This window comes from Crinia signifera, chromosome 7 (genome assembly GCF_055691185.1).
Source record: "Crinia signifera chromosome 7, ASM5569118v1, whole genome shotgun sequence".
Classification (NCBI taxonomy): domain Eukaryota; kingdom Metazoa; phylum Chordata; class Amphibia; order Anura; family Myobatrachidae; genus Crinia; species Crinia signifera.
Window position 1 is genome coordinate 175,240,741 of NC_139223.1, and position 24,465 is coordinate 175,265,205.

Consider the following 24,465-nt stretch of genomic DNA (forward strand, 5'->3'; position numbering starts at 1 on the left):
ATACAAAACCCCCAATTCCACGATGGTAATGCCCCACCCTTTTTCACGAGCTGGAAAAATGCAGGAATTCGGAGAGTAGGGCAACTAATAGACACATACACTCATAAACCACTCACTTTCATGGAAGCCTCGAGAGATTACCCAATCATAACCACCCTCAACTTAAATTTTATTCAAGCCCAATCATACGTAGACAGGGTCTCAAAACTTATTCCGGAAAAAGACTGGAACAATGACCTTGACAACGTACTCTTGGCCCCCCCTCTACCTAAAAAAGCGATCTCTACCTATTACAAGTTCCTCCGAAAGCCTATGGATTACACATCACAACGCACAGGCCTTAATCAATGGCTAGAGCACTTCCCCACCCTAACAACAGACACTTTGTTAAAAACCCTACAAACCTCAATCACGATATTCCCAATGGCCAAATTCTCGGAAATGTACCTAAACATATTCCATAGATCATATATTTCTCCCTCACGAGGATACCAAATGCAAATCCTAGATTCTCCGAGATGCTCCAAATGTAATAACTCTCAAGCAGACCTATACCACTGCTTATGGGCCTGCCCGTTAGTTAAGAAATTCTGGACAGAGGTCCGCGACTATGCCAACGAACACTTGGTTAATTACACCCCACTCACCCCGGAATGGGCCATTTTTGGCATCCTACCTGAGGAAACTAGAGCCCCTAAACCCATCAAAAAACTAATGCTGGCAATCTCATCGGCAGCCCGCAAAACGATCCTTCAAGTATGGATCCAAACCTCCCCTCCAGCCCTGGCAATGTTTAAAGATAAATTGTTTTTTATTTTTCACATGGATTGGTTGGAGGCTTCCCTCCAAAAAGATTCACGTACCAAACTGTTTTTTGCCACATGGAACAGTTATATGGAAACCTTACCCGTGTCAACTAAACAAACCCTTCGCCAATGTTTCCAGAATACCCGCTGGTACGAGGAAAGAATGTTACTCAACGATCCTCCGCTAATCCTAGAATAAAAGATTCCCCTCTTTTGTTAGGATAGACATCCTGTATACATATGATAATAACATGGCAATATATGTCTAAAATGTAACTCAACCCTACCTCATGTACTTGAACATTTTGTACCTGTATCAAATGCCTGAATGCTCAACAAAATATTTTGTTATGAATGATGCTTTGACTTAATAAAAAAGTTGTTAAAAAAAAAAAAAAAAAAAGATTAGTCGCCCTGTAGGTGGGGAGCAGGAGCTGGAGCCATTGACCTGCAATTTAGTCTTTTGAAATGTTTTAGAAACAATTTCCCTTTTTTTCAATAACCAGTAACTGTTCCCCTGTAGACTGCAGTACAGATACTAGTAATATTTACCTCAGGCTGCATACCTCCCAACTGTCACGATTCCGTCGGGACAGTCCCGATTTTCGGGTCCTGTCCCGACGTCCCACCCGCGGCAGGCATTGTCCCGCTGCGGGGGGTGGCAGTTGGGAGACCCCCAAATGTAGTAGAATAGACGCTGTGCGCATGCGCACAGCGTCTATTCTCGTATGAAAATGAGGTCACGGCTAATTAGCATAAGCCGCGCCCTCATTTGCATACGCCGCGCGAGTGTCCCTATTTCTTCACATGAAAAGTTGGGAGGTATGAGGCTGGACAGTGCTGTATCAAATGAATAGGCCACCGGCAGGTCTGTTTTTGACAGATGGTATTTATTATGCTAATTCCTTCCACTAACAATTTCACAGTTTACTGAAGATACTGTAGATGTACAGAGCGTACATACTGGCATAAAACACACCATATATTGGTGGTGCTAATGGGGAAAGTTCCAGATGTCTCCAGTTCACTTATGATTGTCAAACGTAACATTTGCTTGTCAAAAATGATGAATGATTGCTGGGGTACTACTGTGTGGCATACTGTGTGAAAGGGGTACTACTGTGGAGTAATATGTATAAGGGAAACTACTGTGGTATAACATGTATAAGGGTTACTAATCCGTGGCATACTGTTTTTAAGGGGTAATACTGTGTGTCATAATGTGTATAAGGAGCACTAGTGAGTGACATAACATGAATAAGGGGTACTACTGTGTGGTGTAATGTGAATAAGGATGCACTACTGTGTGGCGTAATTTAAATTGGTGGTGCTATTGTATGTCCATGCCCCTTTCCTATGCACACCATCCCTATTCAAAAGACTCCAAGTGCTGCGCTTGGGTCGCTTCGGGAGCTTTCAGACTACACATGCAAGGTCCGTCCTGGGACGGACCTGTGTCCCAATACTGGGTGTGATCCGGCATTTGCGGTCTGAAAGGGGTATATGAGATTGGGTTCGGACCCGTGTTTAACCCTTATTTTACCCCGGGTTGAAATGCTAGGTTGCTTGACCCGGGTTATTCACTTTGGTGCTTTCACACTGCACATCAACCTGGGTTGACAAGGCAAAGGGGTATTAGAAAGTGGGTGTTAGTTACAGAGTTGCTTCTAGTCACAGAGTGGTGTTTGTTACTTGTAGAATGGGTGTTAGTTACAGCGAGTGGGTGTTATTTACAGTGAGTGGGTGTTAAAGGCAGAGTGGGTGTTAGTCACAGGTGGACGTGAGTGGGTGTTAGTCACAGGGTGGGTGTTAGTTGCAGTGAGTGGGTGTAAGTCACAGGGTGGGGGTTAGTTACAGTGGGTGGGTGTTAGGGGGTGTTAGTTACAGTGAGTGGGTGTGTTAATGGCAGAGTGGGTGTTAGTCACAATGATTGGGTGTTAGTTGCAGGGTGGGTGTTAGGAGCAAAGTAAGTGAATGTTAGTTGCACAGTGGGTGTTAGTTACTGTACAGTGAGTGGGTGTTAAAGCAAGTGGGTGTTAGTTTCAGTGGGTCGGTGTTAGTTACAGTGGGTGGGTGTTAGTTGCAGAGTGGGTGGGTGTTAGTTACAGTGGGTTGGTGGATGTTAGTTGCAGAGTGGGTAGTAGTTACAGTAAGTGGGTGTTAGTTACAGTGAGTGGGTGTTAGTTGCAGAGTGGGTGGGTGTAACTTGCAGAGTGAGTGGGTGTAACTTGCAGTGGGTGGGTGGGTGTTAGTTGCAGAGTGGGTGGTTGTAAGTTACAGTGGGTGGGTGTTAGTTGCAGAGTGGGTGTTAGTTACAGTGGGTGGGTGGTTGTTTGCAGCAGAGCAGGAGCCGCAGTTCCCCCCCGCACCGCCGTCACTGTCAGGGCGCTGTCCACACGGGGAGGTGCTGAAAGCAGAAATCACAGGAGCGGACATTTTACCGAGCCGGAGTCCGGCAGCCGCCAGCTGCCAGCGGGGAGACACCGGGGAGGCAGCAGCCGGGGACAGCCGCGATGGTGAAGAGGAAGTGCTCGGACGGACAGGAGCAGGAGAGGCTGCGGGGGATCCCGCTCCCCATCCAGATATTCCTGTGGCGGCAGACCAGGTACCGAGACCCCGCATCTCACCCTTATCCAGATCTCACCCTCACCCGGATCTCACCCTCACCATCTATCTATCTATCTATCTATCTATCTATCTATCTATCTATCTATCTATCTATCTATCTATCTAATCGCTCCTCTATCTATCTATCTATCTATCTATCTATCTATCTATCTATCTATCTATCTATCTATCTATCTATCTATCTAATCTAATCGCTCCTATATCTATCTATCTATCTATCTATCTATCTATCTATCTATCTATCTATCTAATCTAATCGCTCCTCTATCTATCTATCTATCTATCTATCTATCTATCTATCAAATCTAATCTAATCGCTCCTCTATCTATCTATCTATCTATCTATCTATCTATCTATCTATCTATCTAATCACTCCTATATCTATCTATCTATCTATCTATCTATCTATCTATCTATCTATCCATCTATCTATTCTCTCCCTCTCCTATGTCCTATCTATCTATCTATCTATCTATCTATCTATCTATCTATCTATCTATCTATCTATCTATCCATCTATCTATTCTCTCCCTCTCCTATCTATCTATCTATCTATCTATCTATCTATCTATCTATCTATCTATCTATCTATCTATCTACCGACCAGTGAGAAGTGGACCAATGGAGAAGTTGCCCCTAGCAACCAATAAGCATCTACCTATCATTTTATATAATTTTCCAAATAAATGCTACTTCAAAGCCATTTGGTTGCTAGGGGCAACACATCCACTGTCCACTTCTGATTGGACTGCTGGATACATCAGCCCCTTAGTCGTCATTTCAGCCTCAACTGTTCCATCATTGCCTGTTTGCCATAGTGTATACTCATAGCCTAGCGAACAGGTCAGCACCACCCGCGCCACCCGCATCCCCTCGCCACCCCCATCACCTCGCATGCTGTCACAGGGGAGAAAAATCATTCGATGGTCCCCAACCATCGAATGATATTTCTCACCTTTGGTAATAAAAGTCATGTGACGTCATCGCCCACCTGGAGCAGGCATCGACCCACCCACGTTCCCAGGGGAGCGCCCAATGTTTTCATGGGGACATCCATAAAATGCTGGGTGTTCCCCAGCCTGCCAACGGCATTCGCACAGACGGCCGGCATATGCGCAGACCCCCCACCACCATCGAAACGGGGCCAAATTCAGGTCCGTCCGATGGGTCTGAATTAGGCCCATTGTACACTATGGGGGGAATTTACTAAAATGTAGGGATGCCAATCCCGGGGCATTGTTTCAATCCCGGGAACCGATATTGGCATCCCTAGTTCGCAGGCGTGTCCACGTACCCTCCCCCACACTGGCCGACCCACACATTTACTTACATTGGCGGGCGGGAGGCCGGGCGGCCAGGAGTGGAGTGGGTTTGGAGGTGCACGGTGCCTCCGGGCGTGTGCACCTCCTCCGCAGCAGCCGGAGAAGAGGCGGGCGAAGGAGAAGGAGTGGCAGCAGAGTGGGCGGTGTGGCATGCGCAGCGTGACCACTTACTGTCTCACTGCGCAGGCCGTACGCTGGGGTCGGGAACAGCTGGGCAGCGTCTGAGCGAGTGCTCAGACACTGCCTGGCATTAGAGTGTGCATACACAGTCTAATCCCGAAATCCCGGACCTTTTGGGGTCAAATCCCAGGATCCCGCCGATCCCAGGACTGGCCACCCTACTAAGATGTGTATTTTACTTCACATGGGATGTTGCTATGGGCAACAAATCAGAATCTACTTATTTATTTAGAACCCTCTAGAACAGGGCTGGGCAATTGCGGCCCTCCAGATGTTGAGGAACTACACATCCCAGCATGCCTTGCATCAGTTTCAGCATGGCCACATAGCAAAACTAATGCAAAGCATCCTGGGATGTGTAGTTCCTCAACATCTGTAGGGCCGCAATTGCCCAGCCCTGCCTAGAAGATAGTAGATAGGATCCGGTTGGTTGCCAATAGCAACATCACATGGCCTATGTATTTACATACAATACAATCAGGGCAGCCGAGAGGAATGCCGGGCCCCGGTAAAATGTTGGGGGCGTGGCCTAAGTGTGTGTGTGTGTTGTGGGAACCTCCCACACTTAGGCCACACCCCCAAAATGTTTAGAGGAGGGTGAAAGAAAACTCTAAAAAACTGTAATCTCAGAAGCAGCACACACCTACAGCATGTGCTGTGCTGACTGCAGGCTCAGCATGCCCTCTCACGCTGTCAGTGAGACACTCATGCTGAGCCTGCTGTCAGCACAGCACATGCTGTAGAAGTGTGTGCTACTGTTGTGTGTATTGTATTATACAATATATGTGTTGTGTATTATACAATATATAGTACAACACATAATACAGCCATCATAGATATAGACTATTACTTAACCACTCTGCTGTCATAAATAATATTTCCTGAGGAGAATAGTTCCATAGCAGGTATACACATTGTTATATGAACTGTGTGCACTTTAATTGTTCCTGAATTGCCCATTTAATTCATGCGGTAAATGGTATAAAATCATTGAAGTGACCCATTTATTATTTGCAGCGCCTTCCTGAGACCAAAACTTGGCAAGCAATATGAGGCGTCTTGTGTGGTACGTACCATGCTTGTTACTCCACTTTATATTATTGGATTATTTATGTCTATGTTTCTGCAAGTAGGCAAGTTGCTCACTGAAGCCGTAGCGCAGGTAATAAAAATTTGCAGGAATTACATTTATTTCTCTTAGATCTATTATTATTTTGGGAATTTTTCAAAAATATTTTGTGACTTTGTTTCCAGTCATAGGAAATATTCAGTTATGCGTAACTTTTTTTTATATTTCAAATTGTAGTTTTTGTACAGTAAAAATTGTAACACGTACATGTAGTAAGTCGTTTGGGTCAATTTTCAGTGCTTAGGATTTATGAGTACCGCAATATATTATTCAATTATTATTGCTATGACAACATGTTTGTGTTCCTATTCCTTTAAGTATATGATTTTTCTTTCCTGTTGCATATAATGAAACAAATTACAAACTAACAAATTTACAAATTTGTTCAAACATCTAAAACTGTAGTGATGGATGTTAGCTAAATATTTCACCAACATTTTGTCTGTATTGTATAATTTTAGTTTAGAAAATAAACGAATGATCTACGCAAGTGCAAATTTTCTTGTTGTATCAAACAATGATAAATCTGTAAAAATAAATCTATGTAAAAAATACAGGACAAATACATCGTACATTGTATTGTTCGAAAGTTTACCGTGATTTCCAGGGGTGAATGACTGAATGACAGCATTTTTATTCCATTAAATTCATACTCCCTTATAGTTATGAAAACATACCTGTAATGCGATGTTAAATAATATACAAATACAAAAAAATGGAAGAAAAAACACATTAACTAAATAAATAATTAAATTACTAATAATAAATAAAATATGACTGTAATTCCATAACCTTGAATATTACACCATGGGTCATTTTTGACCCGAACACCTTAGGTGTATGCAACACCCTAGGTAGGTTAAACATCTCCTCCCGTCTCCTCCCTTATCACTGCTTCATACTGTACATCTACCCCTCATTAGGGATGGCCATCGACCATCGATGATTAGAAATCATTGATGGTTTATGGCCGATGCAGAATAGTTTTGCCATCGATGGGGGAGAACCAGATGGTTTCCCACCATCGATGTAAAGCTTAAACAAATAGTTTTTTCCCTAAAGTGCCGGGACACGGAGCATAGCTCCGCCCCGACACCCACGAAGCCCCGCCCCCACATTTTGATTGGCCCGCAGGCCACTCAATCACAGAAAATGGATGACCAGCGATATACAAAAACATCAATGGTCATCCATTGAATAGTTATACACTATCGATGGCCAGTTGCACTTTTGCCATTGATGGCAACCATCGATGGCAAAGGCAACGATGGCCATCCCTACCCCTCATCAGAGGCATAGGGGCTTCTCTTGCCTCAGATCTATATTCATCCATGTTCCTGCCCTTCCAGGTAACTGACCCTCTAATAGAGTAACAATGTATAATGCAAGTCTGTATGAAACATGACCCCTAAAGGATGGGAATGGGCCCTCGGGCAGTGAGGCCCCCCCGGAGATTACTCCTTTTGGCCTGTAGGCCGGTCTGATCTTAACAAGGGATGGATGAGATGTTGTTGATGACATTTAGGTATGAAATGAACAATTACTTTTTGCTTTAAAGGCCCACACACACTAGAATGATTTTTTGTGGCCGATTGTCCGATTTCCGACCGATCGTCCGATATATCGCCAATTTTTACCGATAATCGGCAATAATTGGCCGGTCCGAAATTGGACAATCGGCCAAAAGATCGTTCTAGTGTGTGGGGGCCTTAAGATTCAGATGCCATAAAGTGCTGTCATTGTCATTTCTTCTCTCCTTTTATTTTGGACACAAGTCATTTGAACGGGTTCTCGTTGAGAACAAGCTGCACGGCCTCTCTCCTGCCCTCTCGGAGGCCATCCAGAGCATCTCCAGGTGGGAGCTGGTCCAGGCTGCCCTCCCGCATGTACTGCACTGCACAGCCACGCTTCTCTCTAACAGGAACAAATTAGGTTGGTACTCGCTCCCCTGAAATTCCACTTGTAAAAGTCCAGTTCTCCCATCTGTTGGGTACCAGGAATTCTGTGTCTGTGCCGCATCGTACCAGGGGCCTGATTCAGACCTGTTAGCAAGTTTGCAATTTTTGCAGGTGGACAAAACCATGCTGCACTGCGGGTGGGCAGATGTAACATGTGGAGAGTGTTAGATTTAGGTGAGTTATTATCTTTCTGTGCAAGGTAAATGCTGGCTGCCTTATTTTTACACAGCAATTTAGTTTGATCACACCCCTCCCAAGTCAAACTCTCTCTGCGCATGTTATATCTACGCCACCTGCAGTGCTGCATGGTTTTGTCCATCTTTAAAAATTGCAGCCCTGCTAACAGGCCTGAATCAGATCTCTTATCAAGGTGCAAAGAGAGGTGGGGGCTCAGGTGTTGTCTCCGTGCGGGCTGCGTCCTGTCTCGTGACACAGTTGCATGCAAGAGTCTACAGCGTGTGCTCAGGGCTCTGGGAAAATGAAGGCCACGTCCTCTCCATGTAATCATAATTTCTCTACTGTTCATGGTCAAATCTCCAGGAAAATGGCTAGCTGGCCATTATCCCAGTGATATGTGCTGCACTGACGTAGGACTCCAGAGAGGTGAGTATAATTAAACTCTGCAGGGTGTGCAGTGTGGGCTTACGTGCATTGCATTTCCTGGAACCGATCCATTACAGACATCCCCAGGAGTCTAATGGGCCCCACACACAGGGCAACATTCAGAGGCGGATTGGCACACCGGGAAACCGGACCATTTCCCAGTGGGCTGGTCCAGATTCCCCTCTGGCAGGGCCCCGACTGTGCGTCCGGGGCTGGTGTCATCCTAGATGCAAGCGGCCGCAGCCTGGTCACAAACGGCAGCATAGCCCAAAACAAATATGGCCGCCGCATATATGCAGTGGCCATATTGGTTTTGGGCTATGCTGCACTGTATGCTGTGACCATGCTGCGGCCGCTGGTTGCTCTCGGATGACGTCACCACCGCGGACTGAAGTGTGGCGGCGCGGCGGACGAAGTAAGTAGTACCCTGGGCTGTAGCGTCAGCATCCCCCCCCCCTTCCCCGGCTGGATTTCGCTCCCAATCCGCCCCTGGCGACATTCAGGCATTTTCTGAGCGATTTTACTAAATCACTCGCGGTGCCGCCGTTCTCAATCTGCCCAAGATTCAGAACATCCCGGTCAGATAAGTGAGCAGTCGCTCAGAAGCACCTGCTCATCTCCCGCATGTGTGTCGCGGGCAGATGAGCAGGGCCTTCTGAGCGCACAATGCAGCATTTCTGACCCTCCCCCACATGTTGAACCTCCCATTATGAATCTCTGGCACTAATCTCTCCATGTGTAGGGCCCTTTAAGCTATCTGGCCATTTAGGCCATAAGGCACAATAAATGATTTAATTATGAGGCCAGTTATTGCTTATAGATTAAGGGGGCGAAACAATTGTCCTTGTAGTAAATTCTACATATTTTCCCGTTTACAGTTTAAGTTGGATTGTAGCCCCTTCAAATTAGCCCGCTGCCCCAATACGGCCCCCAGACCAAAATAAGTCCCCAGAATTACCCTTTATACTGTAGTTAACTCCCTGCTTTGATGTTCCGATATGGTTCTGCAATTATAGTATCACTTTGTACGCAGGGCACCAGGATAAACTTGGCGTTGCCGAAACCAAGTTGCTACACACTCTGCACTGGATGCTCCTGGAAGCCCCTCAGGATTGCACTAATGATCGCTTTGGCACGGACCGAAGCTCTAGCTGGGGAGGAGGCAGTAGTGCTTTCATCCACCAAGAAAACCAAGGCTCTCCCCGGCTCTCCAGGAACAGCAACACTAATGAGGAGGACGAGAACAATCGCAGGAAGTTCCTACAGAATTCCATGGCCACGGTTGAGCTGTTCGTTTTTCTGTTTGCTCCTCTCGTCCACCGGATTAAAGTGAGTAGTCGGCATTATAATTTGCTGTTATGTATAAGGTGCCGCAAAGTGTGGGCAGCGCCGTACCGGGTAAACAGAGAAAGCAGTAACAGTATCAGAGCATAAAATACAGTACACAGTGGCAGACCATAGCCTATGTACATGGCATACTGTAAGTGCCAATTGTTAGTATCAAACGGCATTCTGGGTAGGGCAGATATCAGGGGCAGAGGTGGGGTATCTCACTTGAGCTGGCACGCACATCCAGAGCAGAAGCTGCAGCACGGTCCAAAATGTAATAAAAGGGAGTAACACTAACCGCCAGAGAGTCAGTTTGGAAAGGCAGTTGGAGGGGTAGGTGTGGCTTCCCTATTTGAATTTTGAACTGTGCTGGGGCCCCTCCCCTGGAGCCTCCCTTGGTGGCAAGTCAAGGATGAAAGATGATTCAGAGTGTCTGTACCCGAAATATGCTAGGAAAGAACAAGAGGGCGGAGGGCCCTGCCTGTACGAGCGTGTAAAGCGAGATGAAGGGTAAAATGTGTTATCACAGAGGTAATTGTTAGCAGTGTACTCGATTTTCATGTTTAAGGGGATTTTGTTAACCAGACAATAGCGTAAGTAAACCATGCCAATATTACTGACATCAAATGGGGTTTAATTGCAGGAATCAGATTTGACTTTTCGCTTGGCCAGTGGACTGGTGATTTGGCAGCCAATGTGGGAACACAGGCATCCTGAGGTCCCAGCTTTCACAGCACTGGTGAAACCGATTCGGAACATCATCACAGGTACATACAGTATCAAAGTTCTTATGCATTATTTATATGGCGCCACAAGGGATCCGCAGCGCCCAGAGTACATAGACGAATAAGCAGAACAGGGACTTACAGGTGAATACAATAGAGGACGAGTACAGGGCACATAACCATAGCTGCATCAGCAGACGGGACTGACATACAGTGTAAGTATCAGGGTGGCAGAGAACGTAGGATTTGGTGCCATCGAAGATGGTTTACGTAAGACAAGGAAGAGTATATGAGGGAAGAGGGCCCTGCTCGTACGAGCTTACATTCTATCATAGTCCTTATGTGGAGGTGGCTTATGTTACCACCATTGTATACATGCACTCGCCACACCCTAGCCTCTAACTTAGGGGGTGATTCTGTTCCCCTGTGAAGCCGCAGTAATTTGCTGCTTAGGAAACGGCTTAACACCGCCCGAGCGAATGCCCGCTCCCCCACCACTGAATCCCCTCGGTAACATGCAAGGGGATTTACGCGAATACATCCCCTCGCATGCTGCTGAAGGGGAGAGAAATCATTGCTGCAGTATGCTGCACATCTCCATACTGCACATCTCCCATTTGGAAATAAAACTCATAAACTGACTTTTATTTCATATGGTGTCCACCAAAGTGGTGGCGTCTTATGACGCCAGCCGCAAGCCCCCGGCCAGCATCGGCCAGCCTGCGTTCCCAGGGTCTGCACATGTCCAAATATGTACGTGTGGATGCGCAGACCCCCTACCATTGGAACGGAGCCAAATTCGCCCCCGTTCCGAACACTACTGATACACTGCCCTAAAGTGTTAAAGTCTGTACTGAATGGTAATAATGTGCACAAAAGTTGTAACTTCCAACTCATCTGAATTTCAGCAAAGAGAAGTTCTATGTCCAACAGCCAGAACCAAGTGGTGTATTCCCCAAAGCCGTATACTGGGCACAAACAGGTAGAGTGTACTTGCTTCATTTGCTAGAATACCAATTATTACGAAATCTCACTGAGCCAATGGCATGAATGGGAAATAATAGTGAATGTATATACATACAGGGTATACATTTTAATCAAAACTTAAAAACATGTTCTGATATTTATGATTGTTTACTTGTAATCACATTGGTTGGGTGAACATGTGTTCATGGGTCAGGGCTGGTGGTAGACAGGCAGTAATTATTAGGCAGAGCTGGGTCAGGGCTGGCAGCAAACAAACTGTAGTTATTAGACTGATGGGTCAGGGCTGGTGGTAGACAGATACTAATTATTAGGCAAAGCTGGGTCAGGCCTGGTGATAGATATTGTTGTGTCCGTGCTAAGATACCTAAATGTGCGAAGGGGCTGCTGATGGCAAACAAACTGTTATTATTAAACTGATGGGTCAGGGCTGGTGGTAGATAGACAGTAATTATTAGGCCGAGCTGGGTCAGGGCTGGTGGTAAACAAATGGTAAGTGTTAGACCGATGGGTCAGGGCTGGTGGTAGACAGACAGTAATTATTAGGCAGAGCTGGGTCAGGGATGGTGGCAAACAAACTTATTATTAGACTGATGGGTCAGGGCTGGTGGTAGACAGACAGTAATTATTAGGCAGAGCTGGGTCAGGGATGGTGGCAAACAAACTTATTATTAGACTGATGGGTCAGGGCTGGTGGTAGACAGACAGTTATTTTTAGGCAGAGCTGGGTCAGGGCTGGTGGTAAACAAATGGTAAGTGTTAGACTGATGGGTCAGTGCTGGTGGTAGACAGACAGTAATTATTAGGCAGAGCTGGGTCAGGGCTGGCGGCAAACAAACTGTAACTTTTAGATGATTCTTGATCAGGACACATTCTTAAGTTAAGGGACAGGTAAAAGCAACATAATCAGCAATAGGTAACAGGACACAAAATAAACTGTGCTCCCTAGAATTAAACTTTATACTGTAGTTAAACTCCCCATGTAACAACAGGGATTTGACGTGCTGTCAGAGGTGGCGCAGTCAGAAGGCTCCATCTCTCCCCAAGCTACCGTCTCCAGCTGCCAGAGAGCCAACTCATTCGATGGTTGTACGTCCTCCCAAACAACGCATGACAGAGGACCCCCCTTTCCGAGGTAACGCTGGAGTGAACACTTGCAATTCCCAAATAGCTTAGTTAGGGGGAAAGACCTTAATCCTTCTCTTGTTCCACATCGCCTTTCAGAACGTCTTTAGTGATTCCACCGTGTCAGAAGTCTCGTTATGCCACTTACTTCGATGTGGCAGTGTTGAGATGCCTCCTGCAGCCCCATTGGTCGGAGGAAGGAACGCAGTGGTCGCTCATGTACTACCTGCATCGGCTGCGGCACATGCTGGAGGAGAAGCCAGAGAAGTCTCTGGAGCCTGAGGAGCCCCCTCTGCCGCGGCCTCGCAGTAGCTCCATGGTGGCGGCTACGCCTTCCCTTGTAAATACCCATAAAACGCAGGTAAGAGCAGACACCAGGTTATCTCAGACGCTATATAATATCTTATTGCAGGTCATCCGTAACAAACCATCGGACTGTGGCTCCAACTTTCCAAGACCGTTTGGTTATTGGACTCAATTCCTGGCGAGGCGCCATCCGGTGATCTCCTGTTATCGAGTCAGCGATGTTTCAACATCTCACATGAAACTACATTCTATAAAGCTTGTAGCGGCGCAAAAAATATATATATATATATATATATATATATATATATATATATATATATGTTTCAGAATGGAATAGAGAAGCGCTTCATAGTGTAAAACTGTATTTATTTAAAAACACATACAGTGCTGCGGCACATAAAATCAAATGTGGACTCGTACCGTTAAGGTAACCGCTGTGGGCTGGTTACCACAAGATTTTTCAATAAAAGCCTCAGGCAAAACTCCAACCTCCGTCAGGACTCAGCCGGGTAGCTGGACACGCTCACCGCACGGGGAGTGAGGGAAGCGCGCCGGGAACTCCAAACAGGAACGGACGCGGTGGGGAAGCCGGGGCACAGGTACAGCAGACGTCACCAAACCCCGCCCTAACGCGTTTCGTATCAAACTTCGTCAGAGGGCGTGTTTGGTGACCGTCTGCCGGCGGCTTAAGAGTGAGCAGTGACCAATCAGGCTGTGGGCTCGCCGGAGGTGTGTGTTTCCAGGCAGGAGCCAATCAGGCTGTGGGTTTGCCGGAGGCATATACTTCCAAACCAAACAGTACATTTGTACAGACAACGAATACCAACAATTACATAAAAGTGTAACAAAATATAACATGATTGCAATAATCAGCAATATTATACAGTAAAAAAGGCAAGTTAATACAGTATATCAAAATGAATGGACAATATATACATCCAATTCCAAACAGTTTCTGTGGAGCAAGAACTGACAATGACAAGCAAAAATACATACAGTTGGCAAAAAGCCGGAGGACGAGGCTGATAATGAAATATAATATAATATATACATGAAAACCATACAAAGATAGTTATTCACAAAAAACAAGTACAAAAATTACAAAACAGTATATATATATATAAAAAGAGAGAAATCTTTGAAGAAAAGAGATTTAGCGATTAATGAACGGCGTAATTTCATACCCTTCATTAAGGCCTTGGGGTACTAGGCTACCAAGGGTGAGGATCCAGAAGGTCTCGCGTCTAAGCAACGCACGATCTCTGTCACCCCCCCTTCGACTGGACTCCGACCCCACTCCCCTTTTCATACTTGAACTTGAGACCCTGCTTAAAACTGGTTTAGCCAACAAGACTTTGTCTGTTGATGAGTTTAAGTATATGTATAATCCCAACCCCAACTTGGCCACGTTTTACCACCTGCCTAAGATCCACAAAGGGCTTGACAAGCCTCCTGGTCGCCCTATTGTGGCTGGTGTGGGCTCTCTCACGTCGAGAGTCTCTGAATTTGTAGATTCAGTTATTAAACATTATGTCCCTGAACTTGGGACCTATGTGCGGGATTCCACACATATGCTTCAACTTGTGAGGTCAATTGTTTGGGAAGAGGGACTAAATTGGGCCTCAATCGACGTCCAGTCTCTCTACACTGCTATCCCACATGAGGGGGGAATAGCAGCTGTGAGAGCGGTCCTTACACGTGATCCTTCCATCTCCATGGAAGCTAGAGAGTTTGTGTGTGAGTGTCTCAGATTTGTGCTCACACACAATTATTTTGAGTTCTTGGGGAACTGGTATCTACAGCTGTGGGGCACAGCTATGGGGACGATTTGTGCCCCCAGTCTGGCCAATCTATATATGGGGGAATGGGAATGTGATCTGCTTAAAGGTGTATGGGCATCTAAAATACATTTTTTTCATCGTTATATCGATGATATTATCCTTGTTTGGAGGGGGAATGAGAGTGAATTTAATCAGTTTATGGGTGAAATAAATGATAACTCTTTCAACCTTAAATTCACGTCCAATTTCCAGAGTGTAAAAATTGAGTTCCTGGACCTCCTTTTGAGTGTTGAAAATTTTCCACAAATTTCAGAGGTTGAGACATGCACATTTTTTAAAAGTGTTGATAGCAACAGCTATCTGGAGTATGAGAGTTGCCACTCAAAACCCTCGAAGAATAACATCCCTTTTTCCCAATTCCTGCGTTTGCGCAGGAATTGCACTAACATACAAACCTTTGAGGAACAGGCTCAAATTTACACTCAAAGGTTCAGGGAAAGAGGGTATCCGGCGAAAATAGTAGAGTCGGCATTTATTAAAGCAAGGGATTCAGTTCGTGAAGAGGTGCTCCAATATAAAGTTAAAGATCTTGAAAATAAAAACAGTGACTGCCTCTTCATTACAAAGTATAATGATGGAGAAAAACAGATCTCTAACATTTTAAAGAAACATTGGCATATTGTGAAATGTGATCCTGTATTGGGTAAACATTTGGAAGATGCCCCTAAAATTGTTTTTACAAGGGCCAAAACTATCAGTGCCTGGACATCTAAGAGCCAATTAGAGCCTGTCCCATCTGTGTCATCTATTGTCAACCAATCATCCTTCCTTACTCTGAAGGGTTGCTTCTCTTGCGGCAGGTGCAAGATTTGCTCTTTGATCAAAAAGAGCTCATCTTTTTTGTCGCATGATGGAACCACTTTTAGAATAAATCAATTTATTAATTGTAACTCAATCTATGTTGTGTATAAATTAACCTGCCCTTGTGGGTCCATATATATTGGTAAAACCAAACGCCCCTTGAAGGTCCGCATTTTGGAACATTTGAGGAACATAAAACATGGCGTGATTAACCACAGTGTTCCTCGACACTATAAGTCTTGTCACAATAGTAATCCAGAGGGCACTAAGGTTATGGGCCTCGAGTTGGTTCCGGTTGGAAAAAGGGGGGGTGACAGAGATCGTGCGTTGCTTAGACGCGAGACCTTCTGGATCCTCACCCTTGGTAGCCTAGTACCCCAAGGCCTTAATGAAGGGTATGAAATTACGCCGTTCATTAATCGCTAAATCTCTTTTCTTCAAAGATTTCTCTCTTTTTATATATACTGTTTTGTAATTTTTGTACTTGTTTTTTGTGAATAACTATCTTTGTATGGTTTTCATGTATATATTATATTATATTTCATTATCAGCCTCGTCCTCCGGCTTTTTGCCAACTGTATGTATTTTTGCTTGTCATTGTCAGTTCTTGCTCCGCAGAAACTGTTTGGAATTGGATGTATATATTGTCCATTCATTTTGATATACTGTATTAACTTGCCTTTTTTACTGTATAATATTGCTGATTATTGCAATCATGTTATATTTTGTTACACTTTTATGTAATTGTTGGTATTCGTTGTCTGTACAAATGTACTGTTTGGTTTGGAAGTATATGCCTCCGGCAAACCCACAGCCTGATTGGCTCCTGCCTGGAAACACACACCTCCGGCGAGCCCACAGCCTAATTGGTCACTGCTCACTCTTAAGCCGCCGGCAGACGGTCACCAAACACGCCCTCTGACGAAGTTTGATATGAAACGCGTTAGGGCGGGGTTTGGTGACGTCTGCTGTACCTGTGCCCCGGCTTCCCCACCGCGTCCGTTCCTGTTTGGAGTTCCCGGCGCGCTTCCCTCACTCCCCGTGCGGTGAGCGTGTCCAGCTACCCGGCTGAGTCCTGACGGAGGTTGGAGTTTTGCCTGAGGCTTTTATTGAAAAATCTTGTGGTAACCAGCCCACAGCGGTTACCTTAACGGTACGAGTCCACATTTGATTTTATGTGCCGCAGCACTGTATGTGTTTTTAAATAAATACAGTTTTACACTATGAAGCGCTTCTCTATTCCATTCTGAAACAGATTTTCCCTTAACCCTATGAGTCCTGGGTTCTTTGCTGGAGAAAGCTGCAGTCCTTTACATTCTTGGACTTAGTGTCTCACAGGAAAACATCTATCCTGTCTACTTTTCGTCTGGTTGGTGACCACATACAAGCGCAGATTCATCTCTCCTGTTGTTCTACATATATATATATATATATATATATATATATATATATATATATAACCACTGACTTGGGGAGCATTGTAGGTACTTGTGTATTTTGGCGGCGATGCGACGCGATATTGTACAATGGCATACAATTTAAAAATTGTATGCCATTGTATATTGCATACAATGCCATACAATGTGATGCGATGCGATTAAACATTGTATAAGCACCTAATGGGTGCTTACAATGTTAAATGCACCCCCACTCCACCCCCCCACTATAAACGTGAACCCGAAGCGTGGCGAGCGCAGCGAGCCCGTGAGGGGCGGCGGTACGCGTCCTCCTATTTTTTCATACCCCCACTATCCACGTCGGCGCGGAGTTGAGAATAGAAAGTGTGGCAAGCGCAGCGAGCCACCGAGCCCGAAGCGTGGCGAGCGGACGCGGATACCTTCACAGGTATCCGCGTCCCCTCGCCGCCAAATCGGGGGCACCGCCAAAATACACAAGTACCGCATTGTATACTGTACCGTTATCAGGGGAAAACAGTCACCAAATTGACAGTAGGTTAACTTTCATGATGTTGATATTGTGTCAATGACAGCATCCACATGAAGTGAATGGGTAAGAACCGAATCAGGACAACAGAAGGACTGATTAGATCCAGTCCAGGTTTTTTAACTATCTGCTGGAATCGTGGTTTGGCTAATTAACATCACCTGTGGTTTCCTGTTAAAAGTCTGATCAGAGCAGAGGATCAGGGCTCCCAATGCCAATTAGTGGCTGGGCAATAGGCTTGGGGTATGGTGACTATGCTATGGACCCTGGAGCATTGTACCCACATTGTAAAGCCTGTATATCGCCTGCTGTATACCTTCTATGCTGTATCCTGTGAATTGCCAAGCTGCCAACCCTGTATGCTGCCTACCTGCTACAAATAAAAGAAACAAGTTAGTTTTCATCCGGTGTATGTGATTTCTGTCACAATATGTTTAATAGGATAACAGTTAATTATTGATAGTACATGAGTGTTGACATTAGGCAGTAAATCAATTTAACCCCTTCAGTGGTGGGTTTTTTTTGGGAGCGCTCCCCACTGGGTGAGTTTTTATGGGGAGCGCTCCCTTAAAAAAAAACACCACTGCATCCCTGGGTCCGGCAGCGGCGCTGAACTATAAAATAGCCACTGCCCGGCCCTGCACTATCAAACAGCCACTGCCCGGCCCTGCACCCCGACTCCCCGTCCCTACCTGCTGCGACCCAAACTTGTCATAAGCCATAAATTTGTGAATGGCTAGCGGAAGAAAATGTAGCAGGATTTATTTGCGGGATGGCATCGTGTAGGCACATTGCTGCCCAGATGTATGCATATTATACCGTGTATCGCCCCCTGTGCAGATTCACACAGCAGCGATGTGATCCGAATTGGGTAGGGCCAACATCACACGTCTCCCATTGCACCTCTGTGTGGTCCGGAACAGCACATCGCATCCATCAAACACAATTGAATTTCCCACTATGTCGACATGTTCAAGTCAACATTCTCATGTCGACCCAACGTCAACATTCTGACCGGAGACATAACACACCAAACTGCCATTTTCAAATGGAAATCTTTATTCATCTTAAAGGACATGACCAAGTGTAACGAAGAAGACCGGTCTCTGGGCGCCGAGCCGTACGCCAAGGTGTCGCTGACAAACCTTCGCAGATCTGCAGTACCAGATCTCTCCTCTGACATCGGCATCAACATTTTCAAGCGGGTAAGATGCCACTCGGACTGTCTCACCATGCCTACACATGGCATATCTCTGTATGGGTGTGGGAACTATTTCATTGCAACTTTTTGGCATAGAATTTTCGTGTTATCTTTGTCTTTGAAAAAAAAAAATTACCTCCAAAAAGAGTAAAAGCTCCCCTGTTCTATGTATTATTTGTAGCTTAGGACCCGTAGAGACGACCGTGATCGTAAGGGGTCCATACCGTACCACCACCATGGGAAGAAGCGGCAGCGCCGGATTGGGATGCCCTTTCTGTTGCACGAGGATCACTTGGACGTATCTCCAACCCGCAGTACGTTTTCCTTTGGGAGTATTTCTGGTATTGGCGAGGACAGGCGCACTATTGAGAAAGGGGGCTGGCAGACCACAATCTTAGGTGAGTTTAGCGGCTGCACGACAGCTGTTACATGGCAGCCACATCTGACGTGTGTGTTTGGGCTGGTGGCACGTGTCCCAACGTGAAACCTGCTTCTTGGTTACATGCCGGTAACTGCTAAGCGGAAGGTGCCAAATGTATTCAGGATTGCAGGATGATAGAGTTATAGAGGGTGTGGATTTTTAGATAGACAGGTCTACCCCAAAAGGTTGACGGTCAAAAGGTCAACACAGTGAAAAAGTCTACAAAGGAAATACATATATATACTTATAGAGAATGATTGTTAGTAGCCCGATGTGGGTGGGATAGTCATGGTCGTGTAAAAATGTCAATTTAAATAAAGCTAAGCAAAATATTTGTATGAGATTCATCTCACATCTAGATGTACCGTAGGTGTGGACTATCCAGGGCTGGTAGGCCGGTCTAGCTGCCGGGAGGCCTGACTGAGCAGCCCCACCTCCCGGCGCACTGCACGGCCGCCATGCTGAGACGGGAGTACTGTGTGGGAGTACGTGTGCCCCCGTGACTGGTGCCGCACCCTCGTGACCCATGGCCACACCTTGTGATGCCGAGACTAGTCTTGCCATAGTCTGCCCCTGCCTAAGTGTGTTTTCAGTTCTAGATTTACAGGGGAATATATATTTTTTTAAAAGCGGTGTGGCTAGAGCGCATGAGGCAGGTATAGAATTCAGGTGAGTGGAAGTGCTCATGCATGCAATAACCCACAGAGCTGACACTCTCTTACACGTGTTACATGCTAGTACCAATCCCGCAGCATATAGGGCCTTATTCTAGTTCACTCTTTCTGATAAAATCCTTCTTAGATGGACAAAACCATGTGCACTGCAGGTGGGGCAGATGTTAATTGTGCAGAGAGAATTAGATTTGGGTGGGGTTTTACTTCAAAGTGAGATCTATATTGCAGTGTAACAATAAAGCAGTCAGTATTTACCCTGCACAGAACCAAAATAACTCACCCAAATCTAATTCTCTCTGCACATTTTACATCTGCCCCCCTGCAGTGCACATGGTTTTGTCCATCTAAGAAGGATTTTGTCAGCAAGAGTGAACTAGAATAAGGCCCATAGTGAGGTTGATATATGGCATGTTGGTACAGTACCTTAAGAACTACAAGACTATGGCCGAGTTTCCATTTATAATCGTTGCCATGTCCTTGTGCCGCAGGTAAATTCGCGAGGCGCGGGAGCTCAGACACGGCCACGGAGATGGAGAGCCTGAGCGCAAAGCATTCTCACTCCCATCACACGTTGCTGACTGACCTACCTGACCACTCCAACAGTCACGGAGATAATACAGTTAGAGAAGGTAGGTTACCTGTGTGAGTATGTATGAATGACGGCTTAGTCCCTATCTGCTCCTCCCACCAATCGCTGTCCTCACAGCTTCCTCTCTCCATAGCCAGCAAGTTTGAAACAGATCATTTTGCTTTCACTTTCTGTTAAGAAGTAATTTGGTCCGTCCAGTGGCCTCTAGTGGCCACTGGCAGTACTTCACCTCAGAGGTGAGGAGTATTTAACCAGATGTGTGCAGGACCGCCATCAGGGAGTATAGGGGGCTCTACATGTAACTGTCATGGCGGCCAGTACTAATGATTACATTTATTACTTCACTGAGAGTTTTCTCCATTACGTACCACTTGGTGATCCATTGAACCATTACTTTGTCTCCAATCCTGAAGCCAATATGGCTGAGCTATTTACATAGGTCTCAGTGATATTTTTGGTCTTCAGAAAAATGGCTGCTGCTTATACACCTAGGTTGGCGTTAGTTCACCTGACACTGGTGTGCCCAAGGATTTTTTGAAGCAGCTGTCCCCAACAGAATGGACTGAAACATAGATCCATATTCTGTCACATACTGAAGGCTATTGCCAGTGTCTGTTCTGTATGTGTATGAGGGGGGCCCTGCATGTGTCATTTGTACTCTTCATTCGAAGAGATGGTAACAAAAGTCACCCTGTCTCTTTCCAGTGAGGTCCCAAATTTCCACCATAACTGTGGCCACGTTTAACACCACCCTGGCATCCTTCAATGTTGGCTACGCGGATTTCTTCGCCGACCACATGAAGAAGCTCTGCAATCAAGTTCCCATCCCGGAGCTGCCACATGAACCCCTGGCATGTGCCAATCTGCCCCGCAGCCTGACAGATTCCTGCATCAACTACAGCAGCCTGGAGGACACTGATCACATAGACGGCACCAACAACTTCGTCCACAAGAATGGAATGCTGGATCTCTCAGTAAGGAAGCCTACAATGATCCAGTGTACAATAACGCTGTGGTGCACATAATGGCCCTTATTCTGGTTGACTCCCAAGGCTGTGAATTTTGCAGCCTTGAGAGTCCACCAAGGGCAGCCCGCTGCACGCACGGCTGGTGCACAGCTGCAGTCATTACTAACTGTCCCAGATCACCTAGCTGGTGCACAGCTGTAGTCCTTACTAACTGTCACATTACCCAGATCACCTAGCTGGTGCACAGCTGTAGTCACTACTAACTGTCACATTCCCCAGATCACCTAGCTGGTGCACAGCTGTAGTCATTACTAACTGTCACATTCCCCAGATCACCTAGCTGGTGCACAGCTGTAGTCACTACTAACTGTCACATTCCCCAGATCACCTAGCTGGTGCACAGCTGTAGTCATTACTAACTGTCACATTCCCCAGATCACCTAGCTGGTGCACAGCTGTAGTCACTACTAACTGTCACATTCCCCAGGTCACCTAGCTGGTGCACAGCTGTAGTCACTACTAACTGTCACATTTCCCAGACCACATAGCTGGTGCACAGCCGTAGTCATTACTAACTGTCACATTTTCCACATCACCTAGCTGGTGCACAGCTGTAGTCATTACTAACTGTCACATTCCCCATGTCACCTAGCTGGTGCACAGCTGTAGTCACTACTAACTGTCACATTTCCCAGACCACATAGCTGGTGCACAGCTCTAGTCATTACTAACTGTCACATTTCCCAGACCACATAGCTGGTGCACAGCTGTAGTCATTACTAACTGTCACATTCCCCAGGTCACCTAGCTGGTGCACAGCTGTAGTCATTACTAACTGTCACATTCCCCAGATCACCTAGCTGGTGCACAGCTGTAGTCACTACTAACTGTCACATTCCCCAGGTCACCTAGCTGGTGCACAGCTGTAGTCATTACTAACTGTCACATTTCCCAGATCACCTAGCTGGTGCACAGCTGTAGTCACTGCTAACTGTCACATTCCCCAGATCACCTAGCTGGTGCACAGCTGTAGTCATTACTAACTGTCACATTCCCCAGATCACCTAGCTGGTGCACAGCTGTAGTCATTACTAACTGTCACATTCCCCAGGTCACCTAGCTGGTGCACAGCTGTAGTCACTACTAACTGTCACATTTCCCAGATCACCTAGCTGGTGCACAGCTGTAGTCATTACTAACTGTCACATGTCCCAGATCACCTAGCTGGTGCACAGCTGTAGTCATTACTAACTGTCACATTTACAAGATCACCTAGCTGGTGCACAGCTGTAGTCATTACTAACTGTCACATTCCCCAGATCACCTAGCTGGTGCACAGCTGTAGTCACTACTAACTGTCACATTTCAAACCTGTTGCATTCATTCCTACTATAGATCCACAGGTTGCCTGAAAAGCATGAACTGTTGGTAGAACTTGAGGACAGGACTGGCCACCCCTGTTCTAGAAAGTGCTAAATAAATAAAAAGTAGATTCTACTTGGTTGCCCATAGCAACATCCCATGTGAAATAGAACCCATATCTTAGTAAATCCCCAATAAGAGCTGATGGCCTCATAGAATAGAGCGATGAAATCCAATAAATGAAACGGAAATGGTTTTATTTTGCTAATAAGTTATTAATCATGGGATAGTCATATATCTCCCAAAAAGGTGATGTGAACCCATCGCATTCAGTGGTCACATGAGTGAGGACGTTGAGGAATGCATACCTTAGCACCAGTAGCGCTCCTACAACCAGCAATCAGCTTCACTTCTCCTTCCTAAGCCCTCCCCCAGACTCCCATTGGCTGGTTTCACAGGAGTCTGGGGGCGGGCTCATAGAGGAAAGACAAGTTGAGCGCTGTGTTCCGGGTGTATTGAGAGCTCCATGAAAAATAGCGATACTGATCCACAGGTACGGCAGCCAGCACATACATCCTTGCATGTATATGATTATTTGTTTTAAATGTCCCCCACCCCCTGTAATTAGTGGTCTACGCTGCAGCCCACAGGCATCAGCCACTACTGCTTGGCACTATATAGCAACACTTTAATTATTGCCTACAACGCATCAATGAATGTTCCGTATGGTTGTTGACCCAACGTTTCCACTTCACCGTAGGTGGTTCTTAAGGCTGTATACCTGGTCCTGAACCACGACATCAGTTCCCGTATCTGCGACGTGGCTCTGAATATCGTGGACTGCTTGCTGCAGCTGGGGGTGGTACCGTGTGTTGAGAAGAAGCGGAAGAAGAGTGAGAACAAGGAAAACGAATCCGCTACAATGTCAGGGTCAGCCTCGGTCAGTGGGGAGAAGAGGCAGAGCGAGGGGACCTTCCAGATAATGGGGGCGGCCCGAGGGTCCAGCTGTGGATTTGGAGTTCCGTCCAGCGAGGGAACAAGCGGGGGAGGAGGAGGTGGAGGTGGCGGCGGAGATGACGGAAGCGGTGGGGACCGATATTTTGACAAGGATGAGAAGAACAATGAGAAGGTAATTGCAAGACACATGACTGGTGGTGGCGTAAGCGGTGGTACAGATGTCATTAACATCAGTCTCTGCCCTATTGGGGCTTACAGTACTGTGGGCGTAAACTCATGGGAAAACAGAGAGCACATACAAACTCTACACATTGCCTTATTGGGAGCGCTCATGCTGTACGGCAGCAATGCTGGCCACTGTGCCACAAGTGCCGCTAACTACGGTCATCTTGTATATCATTATATGAGACGTTTATATTTTCAGATATTGTACCTATATTTTATCTATTGGAAAGGGAATTATTACGAGACCAAATAAAAAAATATATTTTAATGAGACCGGTGGGTATATTTATTTATCACTTGTCAGGTTTTGTGACAATAACAAATTATTAATATGAAATCACTTTCAGAACCCTGCAGCGCTACTGCACGCGTGTGGCCTGCTGACC

General features: G+C 45.9%; 1 protein-coding gene across 21 annotated transcripts in view; it reads left to right on the forward strand.

Annotated features, from left to right (window-relative positions):
* The first annotated feature begins 3,166 nt into the window (after positions 1-3,166).
* The window catches only part of UNC80 (unc-80 subunit of NALCN channel complex), a 152,390-nt gene continuing 131,091 nt past the window's right edge, over positions 3,167-24,465 (forward strand). For 8 of the 21 annotated variants that reach the window (XM_083154459.1, XM_083154444.1, XM_083154447.1 and 5 more), the window contains exons 1-13: positions 3,169-3,411; positions 5,955-6,003; positions 7,842-7,998; positions 9,661-9,956; positions 10,600-10,723; positions 11,590-11,663; positions 12,658-12,800; positions 12,890-13,151; positions 18,756-18,887; positions 19,065-19,281; positions 20,467-20,607; positions 21,273-21,541; positions 23,658-24,026. In XM_083154459.1, the coding sequence (XP_083010585.1) occupies positions 3,320-3,411; positions 5,955-6,003; positions 7,842-7,998; positions 9,661-9,956; positions 10,600-10,723; positions 11,590-11,663; positions 12,658-12,800; positions 12,890-13,151; positions 18,756-18,887; positions 19,065-19,281; positions 20,467-20,607; positions 21,273-21,541; positions 23,658-24,026 (2,325 nt within the window). In that variant the 5' untranslated portion in view covers positions 3,169-3,319. Of the gene's footprint in view, positions 3,412-5,954; positions 6,004-7,841; positions 7,999-9,660; positions 9,957-10,599; positions 10,724-11,589; positions 11,664-12,657; positions 12,801-12,889; positions 13,152-18,755; positions 18,888-19,064; positions 19,282-20,466; positions 20,608-21,272; positions 21,542-23,657; positions 24,027-24,465 lie in introns of all 21 variants that reach the window. The other 13 variants (XM_083154460.1, XM_083154461.1, XM_083154452.1 and 10 more) reach the window with 5 other exon arrangements.